Consider the following 22,509-nt stretch of genomic DNA (forward strand, 5'->3'; position numbering starts at 1 on the left):
ATTTATGTATCTTAAACACAAACTCAAATATATAACTTTTAACTTGTCAATTTCTAATTTTGTCTGATTATAATTAAACCAAATTTGTATAAAGTAATGTTCGATTTGGTTGAATCTAACTGCAAACCCTAATGGTGGGATCGCTCCCATGTACACCCCCACACAAGTTGGTGGAGTGGGGTTACAAAGCAAGACAGCAACGGACTTTAGTTGAAAGCACATGGAGAGGTGAGTAGATCAAGAAATGAAAGAATTGTGGGTACACTTTTGTTAAAGTCAACAAGAGTTGATTAATAGAGGTGTGTCAGTGTGGCTTACATCATTTGTTGATTAAAGGTCAAGCCTCAAGACCAATTTTCTACCTTGATTATTACAACAGCTGGAATTCTTACCAGCCGTTCCTTTCCATCATCGACTTTTTCTCCGTTTATTCACATAACTCCAGTTTGGGCTTAAGGATAGACAGACTTGGCTCAAGCTTGACCACAGCTGACTTTCCTTTTTTGTTTTTTTTTTTAATTTTAAGGAACTCAAATAGAAGAAAGCAGATTTTCAATATTATTATTTCTGATTCATTTAAATTTCTCCTCGCTTTTCTTAAAAATGAACAGAGCAAAACAATCCCAACCCAGTTGCTGGTACAAAATTTTCAATTTGTTTATGGCACAGAAACTTGTTCTACCAAGAGATCTCATTCAAGAAGAAAAAATCCGTAAAATTGGGTATTCTTGCAATGTTACAGTCGCCATAGGCAATCTGGAAAAGCTTGGCATGGAAGATAAAAAGGGAAAAAAAAAAAAAATAGCAATCCTCAACTTAAACAACATTATACATCATAAAAGGGTTCACAACCTTTCCTCTAATTCGCTTTCGCTCTTTTTTCCCCTTTTTTTTTTCCTTCTCAACGTAATCTCATGGGAAATAATGGAAGGAAACCATATTATGCTCAGCCTTGAAGTGATGACATAAAAAGCTTATGATACATTAAACTTTGACAAAGCTGACTGGAAGATATTAGAGAAGGCCTGTGATGTACCTTGATCGTCTGCTTTTATCTTTATCTGTGCTTTAGCTGATGAAGTGTTGATTACACACTCGACAAGAAAGTTAGACGATTCTTCTGCTTTTTGTGCAAAGAAGAAGAACTTGAAATTTGGTGACTGACCACCGGAAGCTATGCAGTGAATGGAATGGCCTTGCATGTGCCGGAGGAGAGCTTGAGGTGTTGTCAATGCTGCAACTCCTTGAGGGCTCATGGAAAATTCCTAGAACAGGTACAAAAATGAGATCTATCAGAAATGTGGTTAGATATAAATGCTGGTAATATAAAGCACACAAGCAAAATAGTCATAGCACAGTGAAAACAATAGGAAAATGAGGAGAAGAAATTCTGGTTCACTTCTTACAGTGCCCAGAAGATAAATGTATGTCCCATGCTCATTTCTATATACCAACCAGAAGCAGAGTAATGGGGTCCTACTCCTATTCAACATGAAGGCTTACATACTTCAGGATTTTAGCTTTGAACATGAAGGATAGCTACAGTCCATCCCTCAAAGATTGAGAACAAGTTTAAAAGGATTTATCATTTCTTCCTGTAAATGAATACGGCTCTTACAAAGGATGTGGGTCCAAATAACTCGTCATTCGGAGATGAAGAAACTATGAATCAAAGGCTTGCTATGATATCAAAGGCTAAAGTAAACTGAGAGCAGGAGGGCTGCCACCATATACAAATTACAATAAAATAAAAAGGAGTGGAAGGAACAATCAATGAAAAGATCTAAACAAAAATAAACAACAATATTATGCATATACATTTTGAGTACGCAAATAGATACATAGATGATGTGTCATCATGTGATTATGTGTTACTTTCTCAATTCAAAATCATCTAATCACATGGTGATACATCATTTGTGTACTAAAAAAAGTATAAACATAGTTTTATTGAAAACAAATAGAGAAACTGCAAGGGCATATTCTCGAAGTAAACCTGTGATAGAGAAATCCCCAATTGCCGCCATTTTTGCTGGAAAGAGCCTGGATCTAGAACAGCTTTGGGATTAAGCTTCAATGGAGGAGGTAAAGGAGCAGGAGCAGGTGTAGATACTGGGACTGCTGGCAGACCTAGACCAAGTAGATCATCAATGGCTAAGCTAGTTGATAAAGAATTGCCTGCAGATGTGGGGTTTGAAATTGCCAATTCTGATAGTGAGTTTGTGGCAGAGACCAAAGCAGATGAACTGTCATACAAAGGAGCACTATAGGAAGAACCATCGTGAGTGGGACCCCTACTTTCTTCCTTCTCTGAAGTACTTAAAAGCAGATCCTGGTCATTTGCCTCAACTCTGTTGGCTGGAACAACGTTATCTGCAGATTCTGCCCCAATAGATACATTTCCAAGCTCATCTGAAAACTCAAATGGACCACGATGTTCCTTGTCTGTGAACATGTAAGAAGGCTGCAAGTATTTGTCAGAATCAGTTAATATGAATCCCACCACCAAAGAATTCGATCAACTCTAGACAAGCCAAATACATGAATGATCAAATTTAGGGTTACTTAACCACCCATTTTGGAAGGGATCATGAAACCACTACAAAGATAATGCATGCTTCCACACAATCTTTTAAGTTATCTCAATCCAAAATCATCCTCGCAAGAAAAACTGTAGTTACCTTCTGATACACCACAGACAAACTGTTAAACTCATCAAATATGCGATCTTTGACTTCACTGCTCTGAGTATCAGCAAAGACTGAAACAGCTTGCTTTGGAGGGTTCACCACATTTTCTGCTACAGATACATTGTATTGCAAGAGCCTATAGTAGAATAAGGCTCTATCATGAACATCCTGCAGCCCACTCAACATTTAATAGAATATTCTGGCACAAATTATTACAACAACTTGTGCAGTTTATCAACAGAGAGTCAGAGTAAAGGAAAACAAAATTACACAAAGTGAAATCCCACCTGGTGAAAATCAGCCAGGCCAGCAGCCAATGCAGCTCCCAAGGCTTTCTGAGTCTCAGGTGGTCTCTTGAAGAAACATTTCGTAACTGCAGTAAGAAGTTGTAAACGAACCTGTCCAAGCACAGTATATATTAACAAATACTGCTAATTCTACATTAATTTGATTAAGAACCAAAATTAAAATCTTAACTCTGTTCTACAATATTCATGGCAAGAGAATGTCATGACTTCTTAAAATAAAATAATTGTTTCAAGCAGGTAGCTATTCAAACTGCCCTGTGAAATGTTAGGGGCATAAAAAGGAGCAGGGGCAGCAGCATCTACAGATGCAAGCCAATAATTTATTCAGCAGATGAGCAAAATAATGGATTTGAAAAGCCAGATAGAACATCATTCAGCATGTAGACTTAACTATGACTGAGATATAAAGTTGCCCTATTTTACTTCTGTATGAGCTAAAATTCACGAGAAAACTATAACCATTTAACAAAAGATCACAGAACCTCAGATTTACCAACCAGATAAAATGTACATAAAAGTGAAAAAATCAACTAACCAAGGGAAAAGCACAATGACAGTATTACAAAAGAGGTAGGTACTTACCTCAGCAGAATGCTCTTCATCCCAATTTTCAATTAAACTTTCTAAAATATAAGGAGCATCATGCATGTCCTGAGAATATTCTCCCAACATCCATATAAGAGCTGCCTTGGCCTTTGGTTCCTGAACATTTTTAGTGCTAATACATCCAACAACTGCAATGCAATCATGACTCCACTGTGGATACTTCCTAAGTAAATCTTTTACAAGGACCTGCAGAAAATAACTCCAAAATTGAGTCGATCTGGTGGACAATAAAATTCAGCATGTAGAAAAACATGACCATATACTTGGATGTATATATTGATCATTAAGCACATATATAAATATTTTTACCAGAGCTTCAGCAGTCACGTAGTCCTTTTCCATCTCTAGAAACTGAAGAAGCCTATCAACAATTGCATTCACATCATATTGTTGCAGGGCTATTTTTCCCACAGCCCGGATTGACTCTCTTGCAATTGTGACATCAACATTTGCCGCATATTCACATAATTCCGTTACTGAAATTGACAATAGAACATGCAAATATCATATGCAAAAGAAAAGAAAGCCATTTTCCTGAGAGAGAAAGATTAAAAATTCCCTGTTTACTTACCAATTTCATATGTGTTGCTATCATTTGCCACTGCAGTCAACATTTCAAGCTTCAACTTTTTTACATAAGATGGTTCATTGTACTGGCAGTAGAAGTGTTTGTAATCTGAGGCAAATATAAATGGTGCACGCATCACCAAAAGGTGGAGGTGACTTAAAACTGCATAAGACTGCTCAGGACTTCCCGAACTTACTAAGGTTAGCAAAGGAGCTTTGATCCTTTCATACACCTGAACAGAAAATACTTAGAGAAGTTAAGCCACTTAAACATATATGGGAGTGATTCAAAATGAATAAATCAATAGAAAATAATACATAGCAGGCATTATGAAATGTTAATGTTAAGCCTCACATTGGAGTTAAAATCATATCATAATTTATAAACTAGATAACAAATTTGTCATGACAATGGCTAAATTGAGGAAGGTAATTTAGTATATAAAAAAATAATTAATATTTTTTGGGTTATTTGCAGTTTCTGTCCTTAAGGTTTGAAGTATATTGCACTTACCTCCAATACTTTGGGTGGGATACGAATAGTTTCAATAAAAGACTGTAATACCCTATTTTCTTATTCACATATTACTAGGAATAAATAAAAAGAAAAAAACGTAGAAAGTTGGATGTTTATATTTATTATTATTGTTTTTTTTTTTGTCATTCAGGTTTTAGCTTTTAGTGCTCCAAAAGAAGTCCACATCATTGTTTTAATTCTATTAGCTATTTTACAAGGAATTTTGGAAATGTAGAAGAATTATGCATATAAGCTAGATAAGACTAAATGGATCAATGTAAGCTTACCTTGTGAGAAAGAAAAACTTTTTTACAACTTCTTAACCATTCTCAACCTTTCCACCAATCGATCTCAAAATCCCAAGTATCTAGGATTGCCACCCAAATGAAGACCAAGATACTTTTAAAGGCTTCCTACACTATACTACCCAATTTTTCTAGCTAAAGCACTCACTTAATCTTCTTCAGTGTTGATGCATGCTATGACAATAGTCAAAAAGCACTTCTTGTGAAACCTAGCTTCAAGCACTCTCGGCACTAGCAAATAATGAGTTAACTCATACAAAGTGCAGGAGCAATAAGGTCATTGATCAACAAAGCAAACATGCAAGAAATGCCTAAAAATATGTTAACCTCAAAATAGCATCATGAGACTATTGTATCATGTCCCTCCATGCGTATATGTACAACCCAAAGTAAAAAATAATAAGAATAATAAAGATCAATAAACAAGGCACCTGCTGATGAACATCGGTCATGGACAAGGTCAAATTTAGAAACACTTTAACAGTTGCTAAGACAACAGCACCATTTGCATGTTGCAGTCTATCTTCAAGGAGATTCATGGTATCAAATATGTCATTGCTATCTGAGGGTACATATTTAGCAACCAACTCAAGCACAAGGCATTGAGCCCATTCACTAAATTCCTTGATCCTGCAGTAAAAAAAGAAAAGCCATCTTATGCCTTATAATAATGATTTTCTGCACATGCATTTTGAGGAAAATTACTATATCTTTTATACCATCGTGTTGGTAAATCAGCAAAAATTTACAATATTGGTAATTGTTCAACCATTCTTCCACAATGCCCACTCAAAATGATTGATAAAGTTTGCATTATTGACCTCACATGACATTGAGATCACTAATTATCCCTATATCACATAATCAGATATGTCACATTAGCAACAGTTTCATTTTATTCGATCACAGTTTTAAACTATTTGCATCCAAGGAGCATTGTTCGCAAAGAAAACATAATGATAATATTTAATGCCCAGGAACAAAACAGACCGATTTAAGAGGTGGTATATAATAGGCTTGCTAAGCAGAGCTTCTCTCTCTCTCAATGCTCCCTCAGATGTGCTTGCCTCCAAGCTCCAAATCTCTTGTAGTGCACATAAACAGTTTGCAACAACCTGATGAAACAATAATGGCTACTGTCAAATTAATAACACTAAACAATTCCCATGTAGCATAAGTTGATTTCAAAGCATCAGAACCACCATTTAAAAGGGTGAAGGAAGTAATAACATACTGATAACAAATTAGCTGTTTAAAGTACAATTTCCTCAGATAGTTTTCTCCGAGGTTTTGCTTCTTCTGTCAGCATCCAATCCAATATTGCAATTTTTCTAGTATTAATATATTCCTTTTAATGTTTCTAATTAAAAGAAAAATATCAGCGGGTTATACTGCCACTGAAATTCTGAATTTACAAAAAAAGAGAGAGAGAGAGAGAATAGTCTATATCATTTGAAGATTAAGTGCTTTCAAGTTCAGATCTCATCTCCCACCACCACCATCCTCAACCAAGTTAAAAATAGACAACATTGCAGCTCACATACACTATTCTTTCACCTGTTGTATCATTTTGTTTATGAATTCTTTTTACCTAGGAAATAGAACAAAATTGAGAGTATAGATTTTTATTTTAATTCTTTGATGTTGTTAACATCAAACTACAACTGGCATTTGATTCAAGCATTATCTGGTCATATTTTTCAATTTTTATTTGTAAAATGAAAGCTATCTAATAATCACTTTTCCATCTTGGCTCTTACTAAATTGAAACATAGCACAAAGCCAAACAGCAGCTTGTTAAATAAAGAAATCAAATGGCCTCACCTGAGTATCGGGATCATTAAGCATCAAATGCTTTAACGTCAGTGGAAAGTCTGCATCAATACATGTTGAAGCTGATATATGATACAATTTTAGAACCCCGATGACTGCCACTATCCTAACATAACTATTATTGTCCTTCAACCCTGATCCCAGAGGACCCACCAAATACTCCACTAGATTCGCCACTCGAAGTGAACACAAGCTCCTCAATGCAAGCCCACGGATCATTGGGTCCTCGTCGTTGCAATCTCTTTGAAGAAAATTAATGGTCAAAAGTGCAAGATCAGGATTGACCTTTGCATAATTCCCAACATAGAGATAACACATTTTCTTCAACACAATGTCTGATGTTGCTGAACACATAACCATCTCACCAAAGACAGACGAAACATCAACACCAATTGTCATATGGGAGATCACCTTCTTGAAAAGCTCACGCTTCGAATCATCAACACCAGGAGCTCGGCTTCCAGCAAGCTGCCGGAGCTGTGATTTTAAATCCGATACTTCACCTTTGCTGTAACATAATGGTCCAATTAGAAAATAAACCACAATCAAAACGACATCTAACATAACCATCATTAAACCTTCGACATGAAACCGAAATTGACATGCAATTAACATTAAAAAATGATCAATTAAATTCATGTCTTCAAATTTTTCGATGTCAGAGTTTAGCTTAGCTGCTTATGTAAATTCACAACAATATAAGTAACATAAAGTATGACCAAAATTTTGAAGCGATAAACCAACTCTGGTTCCGAAATGTAGTTTAAGTTTCAATTGAGTTGAATAAATCGCAATATATCAACTTGAAATATATGAATCTCCACTAGTCAATGAATTAAACTCAACTAAGCGAAAGCGAGAAAAATAAAAATTGAGTTGGAATTACCCTGAAGGTTGAGACGGTGAAGGCGACCGTTGGGACTGAACCGGAGGAGCCATGGCTGATCTGGACAGAAGAGAGATACGGCTCTGTTGTTGATTTTACCGTGAGATCGACCAAGGGTTTGAGAGATCAGCCGAGGACGATCAGAGATTGCGAGGAGACGAAGTATAGCCTGTCGTTCTTGAGAAATGAAATTTCAGATGAATGGTAGAATCATCACCAGAAGTAAAACTTGATCCTTGTCCGAGGTGTTGAGGTGGGTGAATACAATTGGCTGCTTTTAGGTGTTCAACTAGAGATGGCCTTACATGAAAGAACCAACCACTAACAGGACATTGTTTATTAATTTTTTTTACAAACAAGAAATGATTTATTTTATGTTGGGCAAAACACTTGTCATCCTCGGTTCAAGTTAAATCTTGATCTCTCCTTATTTAATTTTTAAAAATTTAAATATAAATTTATGAATTAAATTTTATTAAAATTTTTAATTAAAATTAAGAATAAAATTATTATTTAACAAAAAAAAAATTAAAATTAAAATTTTATTATATTTTTCTTTTTCAATTTAAAAATATAATAATTTATTCTTTACCAAATATTTAAAAAGTGATAATTTTTTTTAATATTTTCTTTTCTTCTCACCGATAACCAATTTCTTCATAACAGTCCGCTCGCGTTCCCTTCTTCTTCTCCATTGACGTAGCGTTCTTCTTCCCTTCTTCATCAAAGATGGAGATCATCGCCTCATCTCAAAAGAAGATAGAATGTTCTCATCACGATAAAAAAAAAATCAGTTGTCAGAGAAAAGAGAAAATCTTGGAGGAAAAATTACTATTTTTTAAACTTTCAGTGAAGGGTAAATTGTTAGTTTTCAAATTGATAGGAAAAATTATGACAAAATTTCAATTTTTTTAACTTTTTGTTAAATAATAATTTTACTTTTAACTTTATCTGATAATTTTAATAAAAATTGACTCATTAATGGGTGTTTGAATTTTTTAAAATTGAAAGGTGAAGCTTTGAGTTTTAACTATTCCTTGGGTGGGAAAAAGTCTTTTGGCCTTTTACATTTATGATACATTTAACCGTAGAATATTCTATTTAAGGTAATTCAAATCAAATTTACAATTCTATTTAAATAAATTAATTTCAAAATAGAGTTTTAATTTGTTCATTTAGTAACATTATTGATTCTATTAATAATACTGTTACTTTGCATATCAACCCTCTTGTAATATTGTATACTAATTTAAATAAATTTAAATCCAAATAAGATATTATGATTTTGATCTGAACTCAAATTGATATTAGACTCAATTCAATTAGTATGGATTTCACCACTAGTTAACCCAAGGGAAAAAAACTTTAAATCAAAGCTCAAGCCCAAGTCCTATTGTTTAGTGACTTGCATAAACAAGGAACATGATATCGTTTTTGTTCTATTTATATAGATTAAAAGGATCAAATTGACCCATAGGGCTATATCGGCAATTTTGGTACTATTTTAAATCTGACAATGTCTTAAAAAACAATAAAATCTATTTGGTTTTAGTTAATAACTTTGATAATTTATTTTTTATTATTTATATTATTTTATTTAATTTATCAATAATTAAAAATTACAATAATCTTCTATTACTAATAGTAATATAATAAGTAATATAGGTGGTAATTAGATTATCATATTCATTTTTGGTATTAAAAAATTACAAAAATAATTTTGATTTTATTATAATTATATTATTATTGATTAATTTTTTAGAAAAAATAATTTTATTTTTAATTAATATAAAAATAATATAAAAGATATTTTAAAATAATTATATACATAGATATTTAAGTAAATTAATTGAACAATATTTTTGATTACTTCTGATTAAATATAATAATTATTTATTTTTATTAAATTTTATTATATATAATAATGATGTACATCTAATAATTTTTTAAATAATTTATTTTTAAAATAATTTTTTAAATTTAATAATAAAATATTATTTAAATTAAAAATACATAAAATTTAAAAATAATATTTTTTAATTTTGATCGATAAATAAAAATTAATAGAGAGAGAGAGAGAGAGGGGTACGTCAGCTCTCTACGTATTTATCAGCATCGGCCATTTTAATCGAAAACGGTGCGTTTAATCAAAATTTCAGTCCAAACCCCTGCTCTGCATCCAGTCGCAATGCATATCTGAAACCAGAGCGACAGCGACGCCATGGCTGCTCAAAATATCTGAACAGTCAGAACTACCACAACACATAACACAAAACGAACGGAAAGAAAGAGATGGTTATAGCTCAGCTTCCAAGACTTTACCTTTCAGTCCTCACTAAGCCACCGCTATCTCTCCCCACCCATTTCACTGTCCTGCCAAAACACAGATTTCTGTTTGCACCCAAATCAACTCTCTCCACCGTTGAACCAATACCCATTTCTCCTGTCTCTGAACCCGAAACCCGGCTTTCAATTTCACTTGAGAAGCTTTTTGTTCCACCAGAAACCCAAGTCAGTGTTGATGACCCCAATTTGAGTACCAGAATTTTGAAGGGTTCTAATATCGTTTTGAGTAAATACGCCAGAGATGCTCAAGTGGTTCAAGCCGAGTTCATCAAGAGTAGTGTGAGGAACGAGGACTGTCCCTCTGATGGCTTGCCTGAATTCGCTCTTGTTGGACGCTCAAATGTTGGCAAATCTTCGCTTCTTAATTCACTTGTTCGAAGGAAACGCCTTGCTCTCACCTCCAAAAAACCAGGTAACCAGTTTTAAATGGAGTTTTTTAATTCTTTAAGATAAAAAAATTAAGGGAGTTTGTGTGAGTGTGGCAGTTGATTTTTTTTTTTTTCTTTTGCTTTTGAAATGTTTCAGGGAAGACACAATGCATCAATCATTTTAAGATTAACGATAACTGGTATTTGGTGGATTTACCTGGATATGGGTATGATTTAATCCTTTGGTACTTGATGTGCATTTACATTATGTTTAATGGTTAAGACTTCAACTTTGTTTTCCCGGTTGTGCTTGATGTGTTTTTTCTAGGTTTAAAAAGTATTATCTTTTGAACAAAACACCAAAAATAAGATTACTGTATATTTAGTATCTATCATGGTCAGAATTGAGCTCAATCCACAACATTGGTTTTTCTTGTTTCCTGTACTTCTTCTATCTGTTTTAGGAACCAACGGAACAAACAAGTTTACCTGGTTTGAACTTTTTATTTTTTGACTTGTCAAAATCACACCTTTGGATTCTATGATCACCTTGGCCATTCAAGCATTTACTTTGTCAAGATAACACTTTGGGAAATCTAGTTTCTTATATAATTCTGAGATGATAACAGTTTTCAAACTCAAGTTAATATCGATAACAATGTAAGTTCTGCATGGTGATAAGAGGTTTTATTTTACATCTCTGCTAGGTATTATGTATTTCTTTTCAAATGAATCTATCTAATTTATCAAATTTTACTGGGATGTTCTCTCTTTATATCTTATTGAGTATACCAATTAGTTAGGAGAAATAGATTCCTAATACTATCTAATGGTATATACTTCTGACTTGGAGTATTATTACATATACAAATAAATTGTACAAACTAATATGTACAAACTGAGATGGTAGTATCTGATTTGGTAATTTTAAAGTGAGAGACAAAGTAAATGATCACATTACTTAATCACAAGTTGTCATCTCAATTTATATAGATAAGTTTGTACATATAGTTTTATTGTTTAAGTTGTGCCTGTTATCTGCAAATCAATAACAATATGTCGTTTATTATATCTATAGTCCACTGTTTAGGAACTGATATGATCATCCCAAACTCAGCCAACTGCAACTAATGCTAGCTATTTTGGAATTCCTCTACCTTCATTTTCATAAAGATATCATCAGTACCGGTTGCATTGTGCCAGAGTTGGGTTGTTAATTTTGTTCAACCTCTTCATATGATCTCCAAATTTTTCTAGCGTCACTTGAACCGAAAGTCTTAATTATTGCATTTGCAATAAACAGGTATGCAGCTGCCCCACAGGAGCTTCGGATGGATTGGGAGAAATTTACTAAAGACTATTTCCTCAATCGCTCAACTTTAGTCTCTGTATTCCTTCTCATAGATGCTAGCATCCCTGCAAAGACAATTGATCTTGAATATGCTAGTTGGCTGGGGCAGAATCAGGTAAACTTTTTTCTTTAATCTGCCAGCTGAAGACTAATTGGTGTTTAAATTTTGACGCTTAAACAGCTTATGAACAAATTGGTTTAATATCATCGAGAAGATGAGGGGAGGATCAAAAGGAAAATTGACTTGGTCAATAATGTATCAACTAAAAAATTTAGGAAAACGTTATGGAACTCAATATATTTTTTTCTTTACCCAGATTCCCATGACATTAATTTTCACCAAATGTGACAAGCGCAAGAAGAAAAAGAACGGAGGAAAAAGTCCAGAAGAAATTATAAATGATTTTCAGGAGTTGATACGTGGCTTCTTTCAGACAGCACCACCATGGATTATGACAAGCAGTGTTACCAATCAGGGTCGTGATGAGATACTTCTGCACATGGCTCAACTGCGAAACTACTGGCTCAAACACTGAGGAAAATTCTGCAGGACCTCCCCTTGTTTCTACTGGTAGGTTTGACTATCTTTTTTCCCCCTTATGTAAGTTTCTGAGGTGTTCATTTCCAATTTCTGTCATTTTTTTTCCGTTGTAGTCATGGTGGAACAAGTTTGTTCGAATACCATGATTTTGATGATATATAAATTTTGTTGAAACTTGGAAGATTTCAAAAAATTATTGCATGGCTTGAAAAACCCTTATCTACTTGTTCCTAAAGTTGCAGATTCTGACGAACTATTCTTGTTTAGAACCAATATGTATCCTGCTGGAGGCAGCATATGTTCAATGAAGAAATGCCAAAGAGAGTAATAAGTTCGTAAAATTGAGGATGGCGCCACCGCAGTTTATACATGAAGAACAGTTTTCTTGGCAGAATGCTGACTATTTAGCTATCTTAGAAAGGTGTTGTGTTATTAGCACAAAATGTTGTTCTTTTTGGCTGTCAAAATGCAAACTGATGCCTGATTATCATTCTTGTTGAATGTGTAATGTAAATTAAAATAAGACAAATTTTTAGGATGGATTTTCTTGGCAGATTAACTGCCCCTCCATGTGTTCTTGCTTCTTTACTTCATCGGCAATTCTAAATGAGCGAAAGTGAAACATGTAATCAGTTTTGAGGGCAATCATAAGGGGAGATAATTCTAATCTAGACCTTTCAGTAGTCAAGGCTTAGAAACAAAATTTGATTGCCTGGAAACTTAAGGTCCCGTTATTGGTTAACAATGAATGCGGAATTCAGCTACCCAATTCAATGAATTAGCAACTAAAATAAATGCCCGGTTTCAGTTCGTGAAATTAATGAAGGGTTAAGTTGCTGTCATACCATTAACACAATGGCTTGATCTTGAAACCGTGAACCCTACTATCTATGCCTGAAAGCTGCTGGAAAACCGACTTTCACAGGTTCACAACCCTTTAGTCGACACCAAGTTCAAGATTATCAAGACATAAAAACTGATTGTGAACAACTGAGCATGAAATAAATTGCCAATTACAGCAAAATTCGTGATTTACGCACCATTTAAGCTCAGGACTTTTACAACCTAGTCTCAAGGCCTGTGCATCAAACTATGCCTAGAGTTGGATCCCAATAGAACCAAACTTGAGTTTAGACCAACTCAATTGCGGCTTAACTTGAAAAGAGCCAAACTCAAACCTATGCTCAAGCTCACCAAACTCCCCTAAAAGTTGTTAAAACTCAGCACGCCTAAAAAGAGCTGAATTCAATGAAGTTTTGCTTGAACTCATTGACAATACCAAGCCAAACTATGCTTTGAATTAAATTCAATACTATAACTGAAGAGAACATAACTGAAACCATATTATTTCAATAGGCATCGTCAAAACATTACTATTTTAGTCAATTCAAATTGAATTTTTCCAAACTTGCAAGTTTAATTAGTTGAACACCCTTCAAGTTTAAGCTCAAACTCGATAATATCAAACTCTCAAGCTTAAGCTCTAGTTCACGTGAACTAGACTTGTTTTGAGTTTGTTCGATCCGAGCTCAAACAAAGCTTGGTTCAATTCCAACCCCACCTAACCCACTATGGTCAAAACTATATTTGAATTGCTATGATACAAAGTTTGAATCGCAGACTAAATATCCAAATATTACCTAGAAAATTGTTTGTGATCAAATGCATGGCAAGAATGATGATCTATAATGGGGATTCCGCACAGAACAGTAAAAATAATTACCATCCATAATCAAAATAATTTACTTAACTTTTAAAACAAATTGTGGCAGATATAAAGTAACACTACTTAGACAATGATCCAAAATTTGTTATTTGCAAACTCAGAAATAACTTAACAATATAGCTCTTCTAAACTTATGCTGCAGCCGCGCTCTTCTTCCTTGGAGCAGCTTCAGTACCTAACCCAACAAAAACATAACAGATATCAACAATCTAAACAAAATGCAGCATATAATTGTTAACCACAGTCCCAATAACAAACAATATTACCTTCTCTGAAGTTGCTCTTGAACCTGCGTGGAACATGTCGGAGGTACCTCATCCTGCCAGTTCCAGTTGTCTTCCTCCTAATTGCCTTCACACTCCAGTTATCTGAAATTCCACATAAAAGATCCACCGGGCATTCACCACACCATGTAGCTTATCAGATTAGTCGAGACAGATAAATATGGCTCAAGCAGAGAGGAATATTATATATCCCAGCTAATGATATGGAACAATGAAGTTGTATAGTTAGTGTAAACATTTGGGGAAGAATTCATAGTAGTGAAACAAACATACATTGCTTCTTGACTGGGTGATAGCTCAACAGTTAATTGTGCAGAAACTCAACACTATCAAAGAAGAAATGAATGATCAAGCAAGCTATAGAACTAAAAGATATTGATGATCAAGTAATTTACGACAACCAACAATTCTAACACATTGATTCTTCACTGGACGATAGCTCAACAGTTGATTATGCAGAAACTCAACACTAACGAGGAAGAAATAAATAATCAAGTACGTCATAAAACTAATTGATAACAATGATAAGGTAATTTGCAACAATTAACAAAGTAGCACAAAATATAGATTCAGCCCACACTTCTACCGAATAAAATGAAAAATTTTCACATAAAAACTAATATTTGCAGCCACATTACACGTAACTAGGAACTAGGAGATTCTTATAAGAGTCAATAAATCATCATCAAAACAACTACCGACTTAGATCACAAAAAACAAAAAAAACTAAGTACAAAAACAAACCACTATCATATACTGAAAACGCATACAAAAGGAAATAAAACGACAAAAAAAATCATACATTTTCGAACTCGGCTGGCGGGATAAGCACAAGCACCGCATCGGCTCTTCTGGATGTGGAAGCTCCTGCGTCCGCATCTAACGCACAGTGTGTGCGTCTTGTTCCTCCTCTTCCCAAAGCTTCCTGTACCTTTTCCCTGATCGAACAAAAATCAATCAGTCAATTCTCAATTCTTATTCACATTAAATTGCGTAACGTAGAAATAGAGAAGTAAAGAGTACCATTTCTTCGGTTGCAGAAAACCCTAGACGTGGAGCGGCTGGCGACTATTTTCCGTGGAAATTAGTTAAGCTGCTCTTATAGCGAAAACGTGAATTAGGGGCTCACGTCATATCGTATTAATCTGGGCTTGTTGCTGATTTAATTGGGCCTCTGCTGAAGGCCCATGACCCATTTGGACTCCAGCCCAAAATATATTTTTTTACAAAATGCATGAAATTGCCTATCAGCTAGGGTGGATTCCAGTCCAATGATCATGTATGGACTCTAGCCCACAATAATTTTTATATATATATATATATATATATATATATATATATTTAAGTTTGATTTAGTTTAAATTGAATCAAAAATAAAATCGTTTAAAAATTAAGTTCGAGTCTTAACTAATTGATCTTAAATTTATTTTTTTATATTCAAATCAAGTTAGACATTGTTTGAGTCCAACCCAGATGAATCCAACCCTACTCACCGAATTTGTCAATCATACTTCATATATCAATGCAAATGTCACTGCCTTTGCTTATGTTTTTAGTTTGCAATTTTTCATGAAGATAATGCATGAATTTTTCAAAACATGACAATGGCAAGGTGTGGGATTTAGATTCAATCTCTTTTTACACAAATATTTTGCATCGTTTTCATATAATATTACTAACAAATCCTAAAGACATTTAAAACTTATACATCATTTTAACTTTAAACATGCACAATAACAACTAATTGAAGCCACATAAATATGCACGTATCCCAATAAAACATTAGTTCATGAATTACTAAGTAAATGCTTTCCACTGGGTTGGTCTATGTTTTTAAATAATATACATACATTAGGTATGACAATTGGGCCAAAGGAATTGGGCCCGAATTGTTCAAGATTACACTCAAAAATCTATTTGGAATTGAAGACTCATCCAGACTTCATCTGTAGAGTTTACAGTAGTATTAATTATATCTTAGGAATTATAATTATGACAAACTCTGAAAGCGGGGATAGCTCAGTTGGGAGAGCGTCAGACTGAAGATCTGAAGGTCGCGTGTTCGATCCACGCTCACCGCATTTTACTTTTTCTTTATTCATTATTTTTTCCATTTAGCTTTGATTGCAAACAAACAGTAGATAACAAATCCCAGTTTCAGTATACATTTTCCCAAGAAAAACCCTGCCGAAATGTGAAAGGAAACAGATGCTTGAAAGTAAATGCAATCTGGGGGTGGTCCATTTTCCTTAGATTTCGTAATCTTATAAGATATTTACATTGATCACATTCATAAAGCTAATTAGTAAGGAAGGAAGATTAAGTGTCAGATCATAAAAAAGCAACTTAGCTCCAAAGTAGAAAGGAATAATCAGAAAAAACATGGAAAACTGTTGACTTCTTGCAACACTAATGAGCCTTAAATTTTTTCCAACAAACTGTGTAATTGACGTATAATTTGAGAGCATGCAAAAATTAAGCCGACCACCAAATATTCATGCAATAATGCAGACGGGAAAAAGGGAAAATTTTGAGTGTAAAAGAACTGTGAGACAACTTGAAAAGACTGTGATTTGTATCATTTACCTGAAATGATAGCGTGAATGATTGAGAAGAAGAAAACAATACCCTGGAGAAGATGGGGTGATTTCGACCATAGTTGGTGAGAATTTTAAAAAGAAGAGAAAGAGTTTTAAAAAGGTAGACTGATTTATTCCAAGTGGGCTGGATGCTGAATAAAGGCAGATTCGAATCCAGCGGAGGCCAAATAACTCTTTATTTGAATTTGACTCAAATGAAAAATAATTCTATTCGAATTCGTTAAACTAAAGTTAAGAATAGTTCAAGTTTGATTTGAGTTTATAATTTAAATCTATAACTCTAATTTACAGTTTAAATTCAGGGTTTGAATTTGTGATTCATTTATATAACAACATTGTTTTATTTTATAATAAGTAAAATGATGTTATTTTAATAATTATTTAACATAATTTAAATTAGATTATCAACTAAGTTTAAATTGAATTGAATCATTCACTTGACTCACGAGATAGATCTGATTAATCTTTCTTTGGTTCAAGTTTGATTAGATTTAAATTATGAACCGAATCTTTTGACTTGAACTTAACTCAAATGTGATCTCTCCATGTGTTAAACTCCATATATGAAGATTGAAACGAATCCAAACCTCATGGTAAACTCCATATGTGATATCTCTAATTGCATTAGCTGTCACCCTCAAGCGCTGGCATATATGAAGATTGATTTATGAGACATGGACTAAGACATAAAGAGTAAAAGAGAACGGCAAAAGTCCGTGCCAAATATAACGAAGATTTAGATGTGATGAGCGGTTGAAAAAGGCACACTTGAGCTTAAAAAAGTGGACCATGTGAGGACAGTGGCTCGCCATGAAATAAAGTGTATCTCCTACTTGCAAAAACCACTTATCTTCGTTTTGTAATGGAAAAGGACAGCTTCCACTAAGTTTTGCTGAAATGATAAATATATATCTATGATAAATAAAAAATCTAAATATTTATCTAAAGTTTAATCTGTTAGGACTCACCTATATATTTTTTGTTAGGATTAAAATATAAATTTGTTATTTTATCAGTAATATTAAAATAATTAAAATTTTATCTCATTTTCTTTTTTTAATTTGAAAAATTAACATTTTTTTCTTGAATTAAGTTTTAAAAAAAATTTACTTTCTCCCCTAATATCCAACCACTTTCTCCAATGACCGCTAACTAACGACATAGGAGTTTTCGTCTAAAGATCGTCCTCTGGAGGATTATTATCGTCCAAGTATGACGATCATAGTCCAAATCTGGACAACGAGCGTCATCCATATATGAACTATACTGTGTCATCCAGACTGGACGACAAGGGTCATCCAAAATGAACGACGAGTGTCATCCAGAGAATGGACGATGCTTCGTCATCCATATCTGGATGACGCTCTGTCGTCCAAATTTGGATGATGTTTATCGTTTAACCTTCAGTCACGTAATTGTCGGTGGCCGAAGGGAGAAGTGAAGAAAAAATTAGGGATTGGGAGGGAACTCACTTTTCAAAATTCAGGTACGAGGTTAAATGTTAATTTTTAAAATTTGAGAGAAAAAAAAAGATAAAATTATATATTTTTAATATTATTATTGAATAAGGGTTTTACTCTTATATTTAATAAAAAAATTTAATAACAGTTTAAGAATGAATTAGTATTTAATTTTTTTATCTGTCATAGATATATTTTTTAAATTAAGCTGAATCTTAGGTGAAAATAATCCTTTGTCCTTTTTGGAATCTTCATAAAATACGCATTTGTGGATTCAAGTCTTAATCTAACCGTTAGAACTAAGATGGCGGTCTTGTCTTAATCTAATCCTTAGAAATATGGTGGCGGCCCCAATTGATTAAAAGAGTGGTAAAAAAGAGAGTCGTGTTTGTATGAACATTTGCAAATACGGAGTCTCAATTTCTGTAGGCTCATTCTCTTAGTTATGCTTGCATGTCTTGTCCTTTTCATGTGTTGTAGAGCTCCCATCTCCCATGGAGTGAGGAGCTTGTGGGCCTTAATTACCACTAAACTAAGAATAATATTATATGTATATATTTTAGATATATAATTATATATATTTATATGTATTATTATATGATCAGATATTACTTTATCGTTATTCAAAATTATCAAATTATATAATAACATATATATATTTATGTATTTAAAATAAATATATATAATTTTATTGTTATATGATATCTGTTGTGGGATAAATTAGTATAAAAAATATCATAACCCAGTAAAGTAATTAGGCAATGGTTTAAATGTGAATGGATTCATTTCAATTTAGATTGATGGAAACTTGTCAAAGCTTTGACAAGAAAATGATGCTTTCCATTATAAACTTTGTCAATGTTTAAGAGATTAATTATTTTGTATAATTAATTGTCGAAAGTGACATTTTTGTACTAATCTTACTATTTGAGTTTAGAAATTCAATAATATTTCATTTATTAATTATTGGATGAAAAAAAAATTGATGTAAGGGAAACAAGGGATGGTATATTCGTGCCAATTGCGGATCCAATGGCAAAAAACCCATCCATTCTCAAAATCCCATCGATGAAGCACCACACACTTAGTCTTCTCTTCCTCAGCTGACGTCTGTCAATCTTCTATGTCTCTTGTAAGTTGTGACTGTACTGATTGGGGTTGGCTTTGCTTGCTGATTGTGATGTCTGAGCCTCCAAATGCATCCAAGCAAGCGAAAGTTTTCGAAGTGATCGTCGTGCGTCCTTATGATACTTTGTGACAATGGTAATATCTTGAAAAAAAAAAAAAAAGGGATCATCCAAAAACTGTAGGATAGGGTCATTTCTCAATATTCTCATAAGTATATGGATCATATTAAGGTATCTTGATCTTGATCTAAATATAACAAAAATTTAAAGAAGTTTTTTTCTCTCAAAACTAATGAGAGATCTATGTATATGATCACTTTTGAAAGAATATTTTTCTGTTTCATATTGAGTTTTCAGAGATACGAACATTTGGTGTCGAATCAATTCAACATATTATTTAGTAATTTTTATTCAGTATCATTTTTTAGTAACTCTTAAGAGTTATTAATAGCTCAATGATTTGTACTCTAAAGATTTATCAAAACGAAGCTTTTAGCATTATGTAGGGGAAATAAAAGTAGATTATTTTGAGCAAAATTTCCCAAATTGTTATTTTTCTTCTTAATTCGCTGCCTAATTTGCAGTAATTTGTGTTGGGTCCAAGAACAAAAACATTAGTTCATGAATTACTATTTCCAAGGGAAGTAAATGCTTTTCCATGTATTTTAATAACATACTTACAAATAGGTATGGCAATCGGGCCTAATAAATTGGGCCGAATTAATCAAGCTTGTTGCTCAAATTTTTTTTTTTTAAAATTTCAGAGTCATTTAGACAAGCTGGAATGCCCAGTTGGGTAAGCATCAGACTGAAGACTTGAAGGCTGTGTGTTTCACTTTTACTTTAATGTATTCTTTTTCTCCAATTTTCCCGTTTAACTTTGTTTTCTTTTCTTCTTTAATTAGACTGATAATTTATTCTTTCATCAGACTGGACATTTCGGCCAAATACAAAATTGCAAAAATGATTGATATTCTTTTACACAAAGGAGGAAAATTGTGACAAGGATAAAGATAGCCTTTTTTTTAATCACAAATCCCAGTTTCAGCATACATTTTCCCCAAGAAAAGACCTTTCGAAATGCGAAAGGAAACAGAACTAAGTGCACATTTCAGCAAAATACAAAATTTCAAACAAATGATGGAAATCTTGATGATGATAAATATAGTTTTTTTATCACAAACAAATCCCAGTTTCAGTATACATTTTCCCAAGACAAAACCTGCCGAAATGTGAAAGAAAACAGATGCTTGAAACTAAATGCAATCTGGGGGTGTCCCATTTTCTTAGATTTCGTAATCTCATAAGATATTTACATTGTTCTCATTCATAAAGCTAACTAGCAAGAAAGATCAAGTGTCAGATCAGCTACAAAGTAGAAGGAATAATCAGAACAGATATAGAAAACTGTTGACTTCTTCCAACACTAATGGACCTTAAATATTTCCCACAATCTCTGTAATTGACGTGTAGTTTGCAAACATGAAAAAATTAAGCCGACCAGCATATATTCATGCAATAATGCAAACGGGAAAAGGGAAACATTTTTAATGGCTGGTGTGAAAGAACTTTGAAGCGATAAGAAAACATGGTGCTTTTATTATTTTCCTGAAATGATAGTGTGAATGAATAAGGTGAAGAAAGTAATACCCTGGAGAAGATGGAGTGATTTTGGCCATAGTTAGTGAGATTATTAGAAAGGAAAGAAAGAGTTTTAAAACGCAAACTGATTTATTCCAAGTGGGGTGGATGCTGAAAATTGCATATGGTGCACCCTCAAATCTATACACTGGCATATATGGAGAAAGATTTGTGAGACATGGACTAACACACAAGAGGAAAAGATAATGGCAAAAGTCTGTGCCATACATAATGAAGATTTATCATGGAATCTTCACAGAACAAACATTTGATAAACCTTGGAGTCTTAGTTTCTGTAGTAAACCCGGAACACAGTGATTAGACTTTAGTTTTGCAAGCGTGGTAGATATTCAAATCCAAGCTTTCTCTTTTAAAGTTTTAATATTTTATCAATTTTGTTAACCTCTGAGGGTATAGTCTTATTCTCTTAGTTACATTTGCATGTCTGCTCTCTTCATATGTATGATTGTGCCCGTCTCCCATGGAGTGAGGAGCTTCTGGGCCTTACCATTAAGCTAATTCACCACCATTTATGGAATGCACCAATTTCCTTAATCTGATTATAATTATATCATATTAATTGTGGGACAAATTAATATAAAAAAAATCATAAATCTAATAAACATTTAGGAATATCCTTATTGCATCATATTAGTGTAAATGTAAACTGATTCATTTCAATTTAGTTTATGAAAATAGCATATTTCACCATAAACTTTGTCAATATCTACAAGATTAATTATTTGTTACATAATCAATTGTTGAGAAATATGTTTTCATATACTATTCTTGCTATTTGAGTTATATAAAATTCAACAATATTTCATATATCCACAACTAGATACAAATAAATTGGCGTAAGAACAACAAGGGATGGTATCTGTGATAATTGCAGACTCAATAGCAAAAAACCCACCCACTTTCAACATCCCAACCGATGAACCACCACAGAATTGGTCTCTCTTCCTTAGCTAAAGTTTGTTAGTCTTCCATGTTTCTCGTGGTTGTAATGATTGGGGGTTGGCTTTACTCGTTGGTTGTGTTGCCTGAACATCCTCGTCACCTAGAAAGATGCCAAGGTAGGGTTGCCTCTTAACGTCTTCATTAAGATATGTATCGTTTTCCCATAAAAAAAAGTATGATTATCTGTGTTGGGGTATCTTAATTTGTATGCCATGAAAATTTAAAGAAATATTTTTCTTAAAAGAATATTAAAAAATCTATTTATATGTAGTCTTTGGAAAAACATCTTTTTATTTTATATCGAGTCTTCATAAATGTCTTTCATACAATAACTCTGTTTTAATTAATGAACTTTAAGGGTTATCGCAAAGATTTAGCGAGGGGAAGCAT

General features: G+C 33.3%; 3 protein-coding genes and 1 non-coding gene across 8 annotated transcripts; 2 read left to right on the forward strand and 2 right to left on the reverse strand.

Moving 5' to 3' along the window:
* Window positions 1-694: 694 nt before the first annotated feature.
* Window positions 695-8,037, reverse strand: LOC123194667 (beta-adaptin-like protein A). Its single transcript, XM_044608000.1, has 11 exons — window positions 7,713-8,037; window positions 6,818-7,334; window positions 5,984-6,108; window positions 5,425-5,623; window positions 4,176-4,404; window positions 3,914-4,080; window positions 3,581-3,790; window positions 2,978-3,088; window positions 2,682-2,858; window positions 1,997-2,464; window positions 695-1,265 (listed from the first exon to the last, which is right to left on the reverse strand). Exons 1-11 carry the CDS (start codon window positions 7,763-7,765, stop codon window positions 975-977), a joined length of 2,547 nt encoding a protein of 848 aa, XP_044463935.1. The 5' UTR covers window positions 7,766-8,037; the 3' UTR covers window positions 695-974.
* A 1,811-nt stretch (window positions 8,038-9,848) lies between these two features.
* LOC123193969 (GTP-binding protein At2g22870) lies at window positions 9,849-12,877 on the forward strand. Of its 5 annotated transcripts, none has more exons than XM_044607065.1 (5): window positions 9,849-10,470; window positions 10,584-10,653; window positions 11,730-11,892; window positions 12,095-12,352; window positions 12,561-12,877. In XM_044607065.1, the coding sequence occupies exons 1-4, from the start codon at window positions 10,005-10,007 to the stop codon at window positions 12,311-12,313; spliced, it is 918 nt and encodes a 305-aa protein (XP_044463000.1). In that variant the 5' UTR covers window positions 9,849-10,004; the 3' UTR covers window positions 12,314-12,352; window positions 12,561-12,877. The 5 variants fall into 5 exon arrangements, with proteins under 5 accessions (XP_044463000.1, XP_044462999.1, XP_044462997.1 ...); XM_044607064.1 differs by having other exon boundaries at window positions 12,586-12,877; XM_044607062.1 differs by having other exon boundaries at window positions 12,095-12,348; window positions 12,555-12,877.
* A 1,160-nt stretch (window positions 12,878-14,037) lies between these two features.
* Window positions 14,038-15,447, reverse strand: LOC123194339 (60S ribosomal protein L37-3-like). Its single transcript, XM_044607518.1, has 4 exons — window positions 15,352-15,447; window positions 15,131-15,266; window positions 14,311-14,412; window positions 14,038-14,219 (listed from the first exon to the last, which is right to left on the reverse strand). Exons 1-4 carry the CDS (start codon window positions 15,352-15,354, stop codon window positions 14,176-14,178), a joined length of 285 nt encoding a protein of 94 aa, XP_044463453.1. The 5' UTR covers window positions 15,355-15,447; the 3' UTR covers window positions 14,038-14,175.
* Window positions 15,448-16,336: 889 nt separating this feature from the next.
* TRNAF-GAA lies at window positions 16,337-16,409 on the forward strand. Its single transcript has one exon. It is a non-coding gene; the product is annotated as a tRNA-Phe (tRNA).
* Window positions 16,410-22,509: the final 6,100 nt, after the last annotated feature.

Source organism: Mangifera indica, chromosome 13 (genome assembly GCF_011075055.1).
Source record: "Mangifera indica cultivar Alphonso chromosome 13, CATAS_Mindica_2.1, whole genome shotgun sequence".
In the NCBI taxonomy this organism is placed as follows: domain Eukaryota; kingdom Viridiplantae; phylum Streptophyta; class Magnoliopsida; order Sapindales; family Anacardiaceae; genus Mangifera; species Mangifera indica.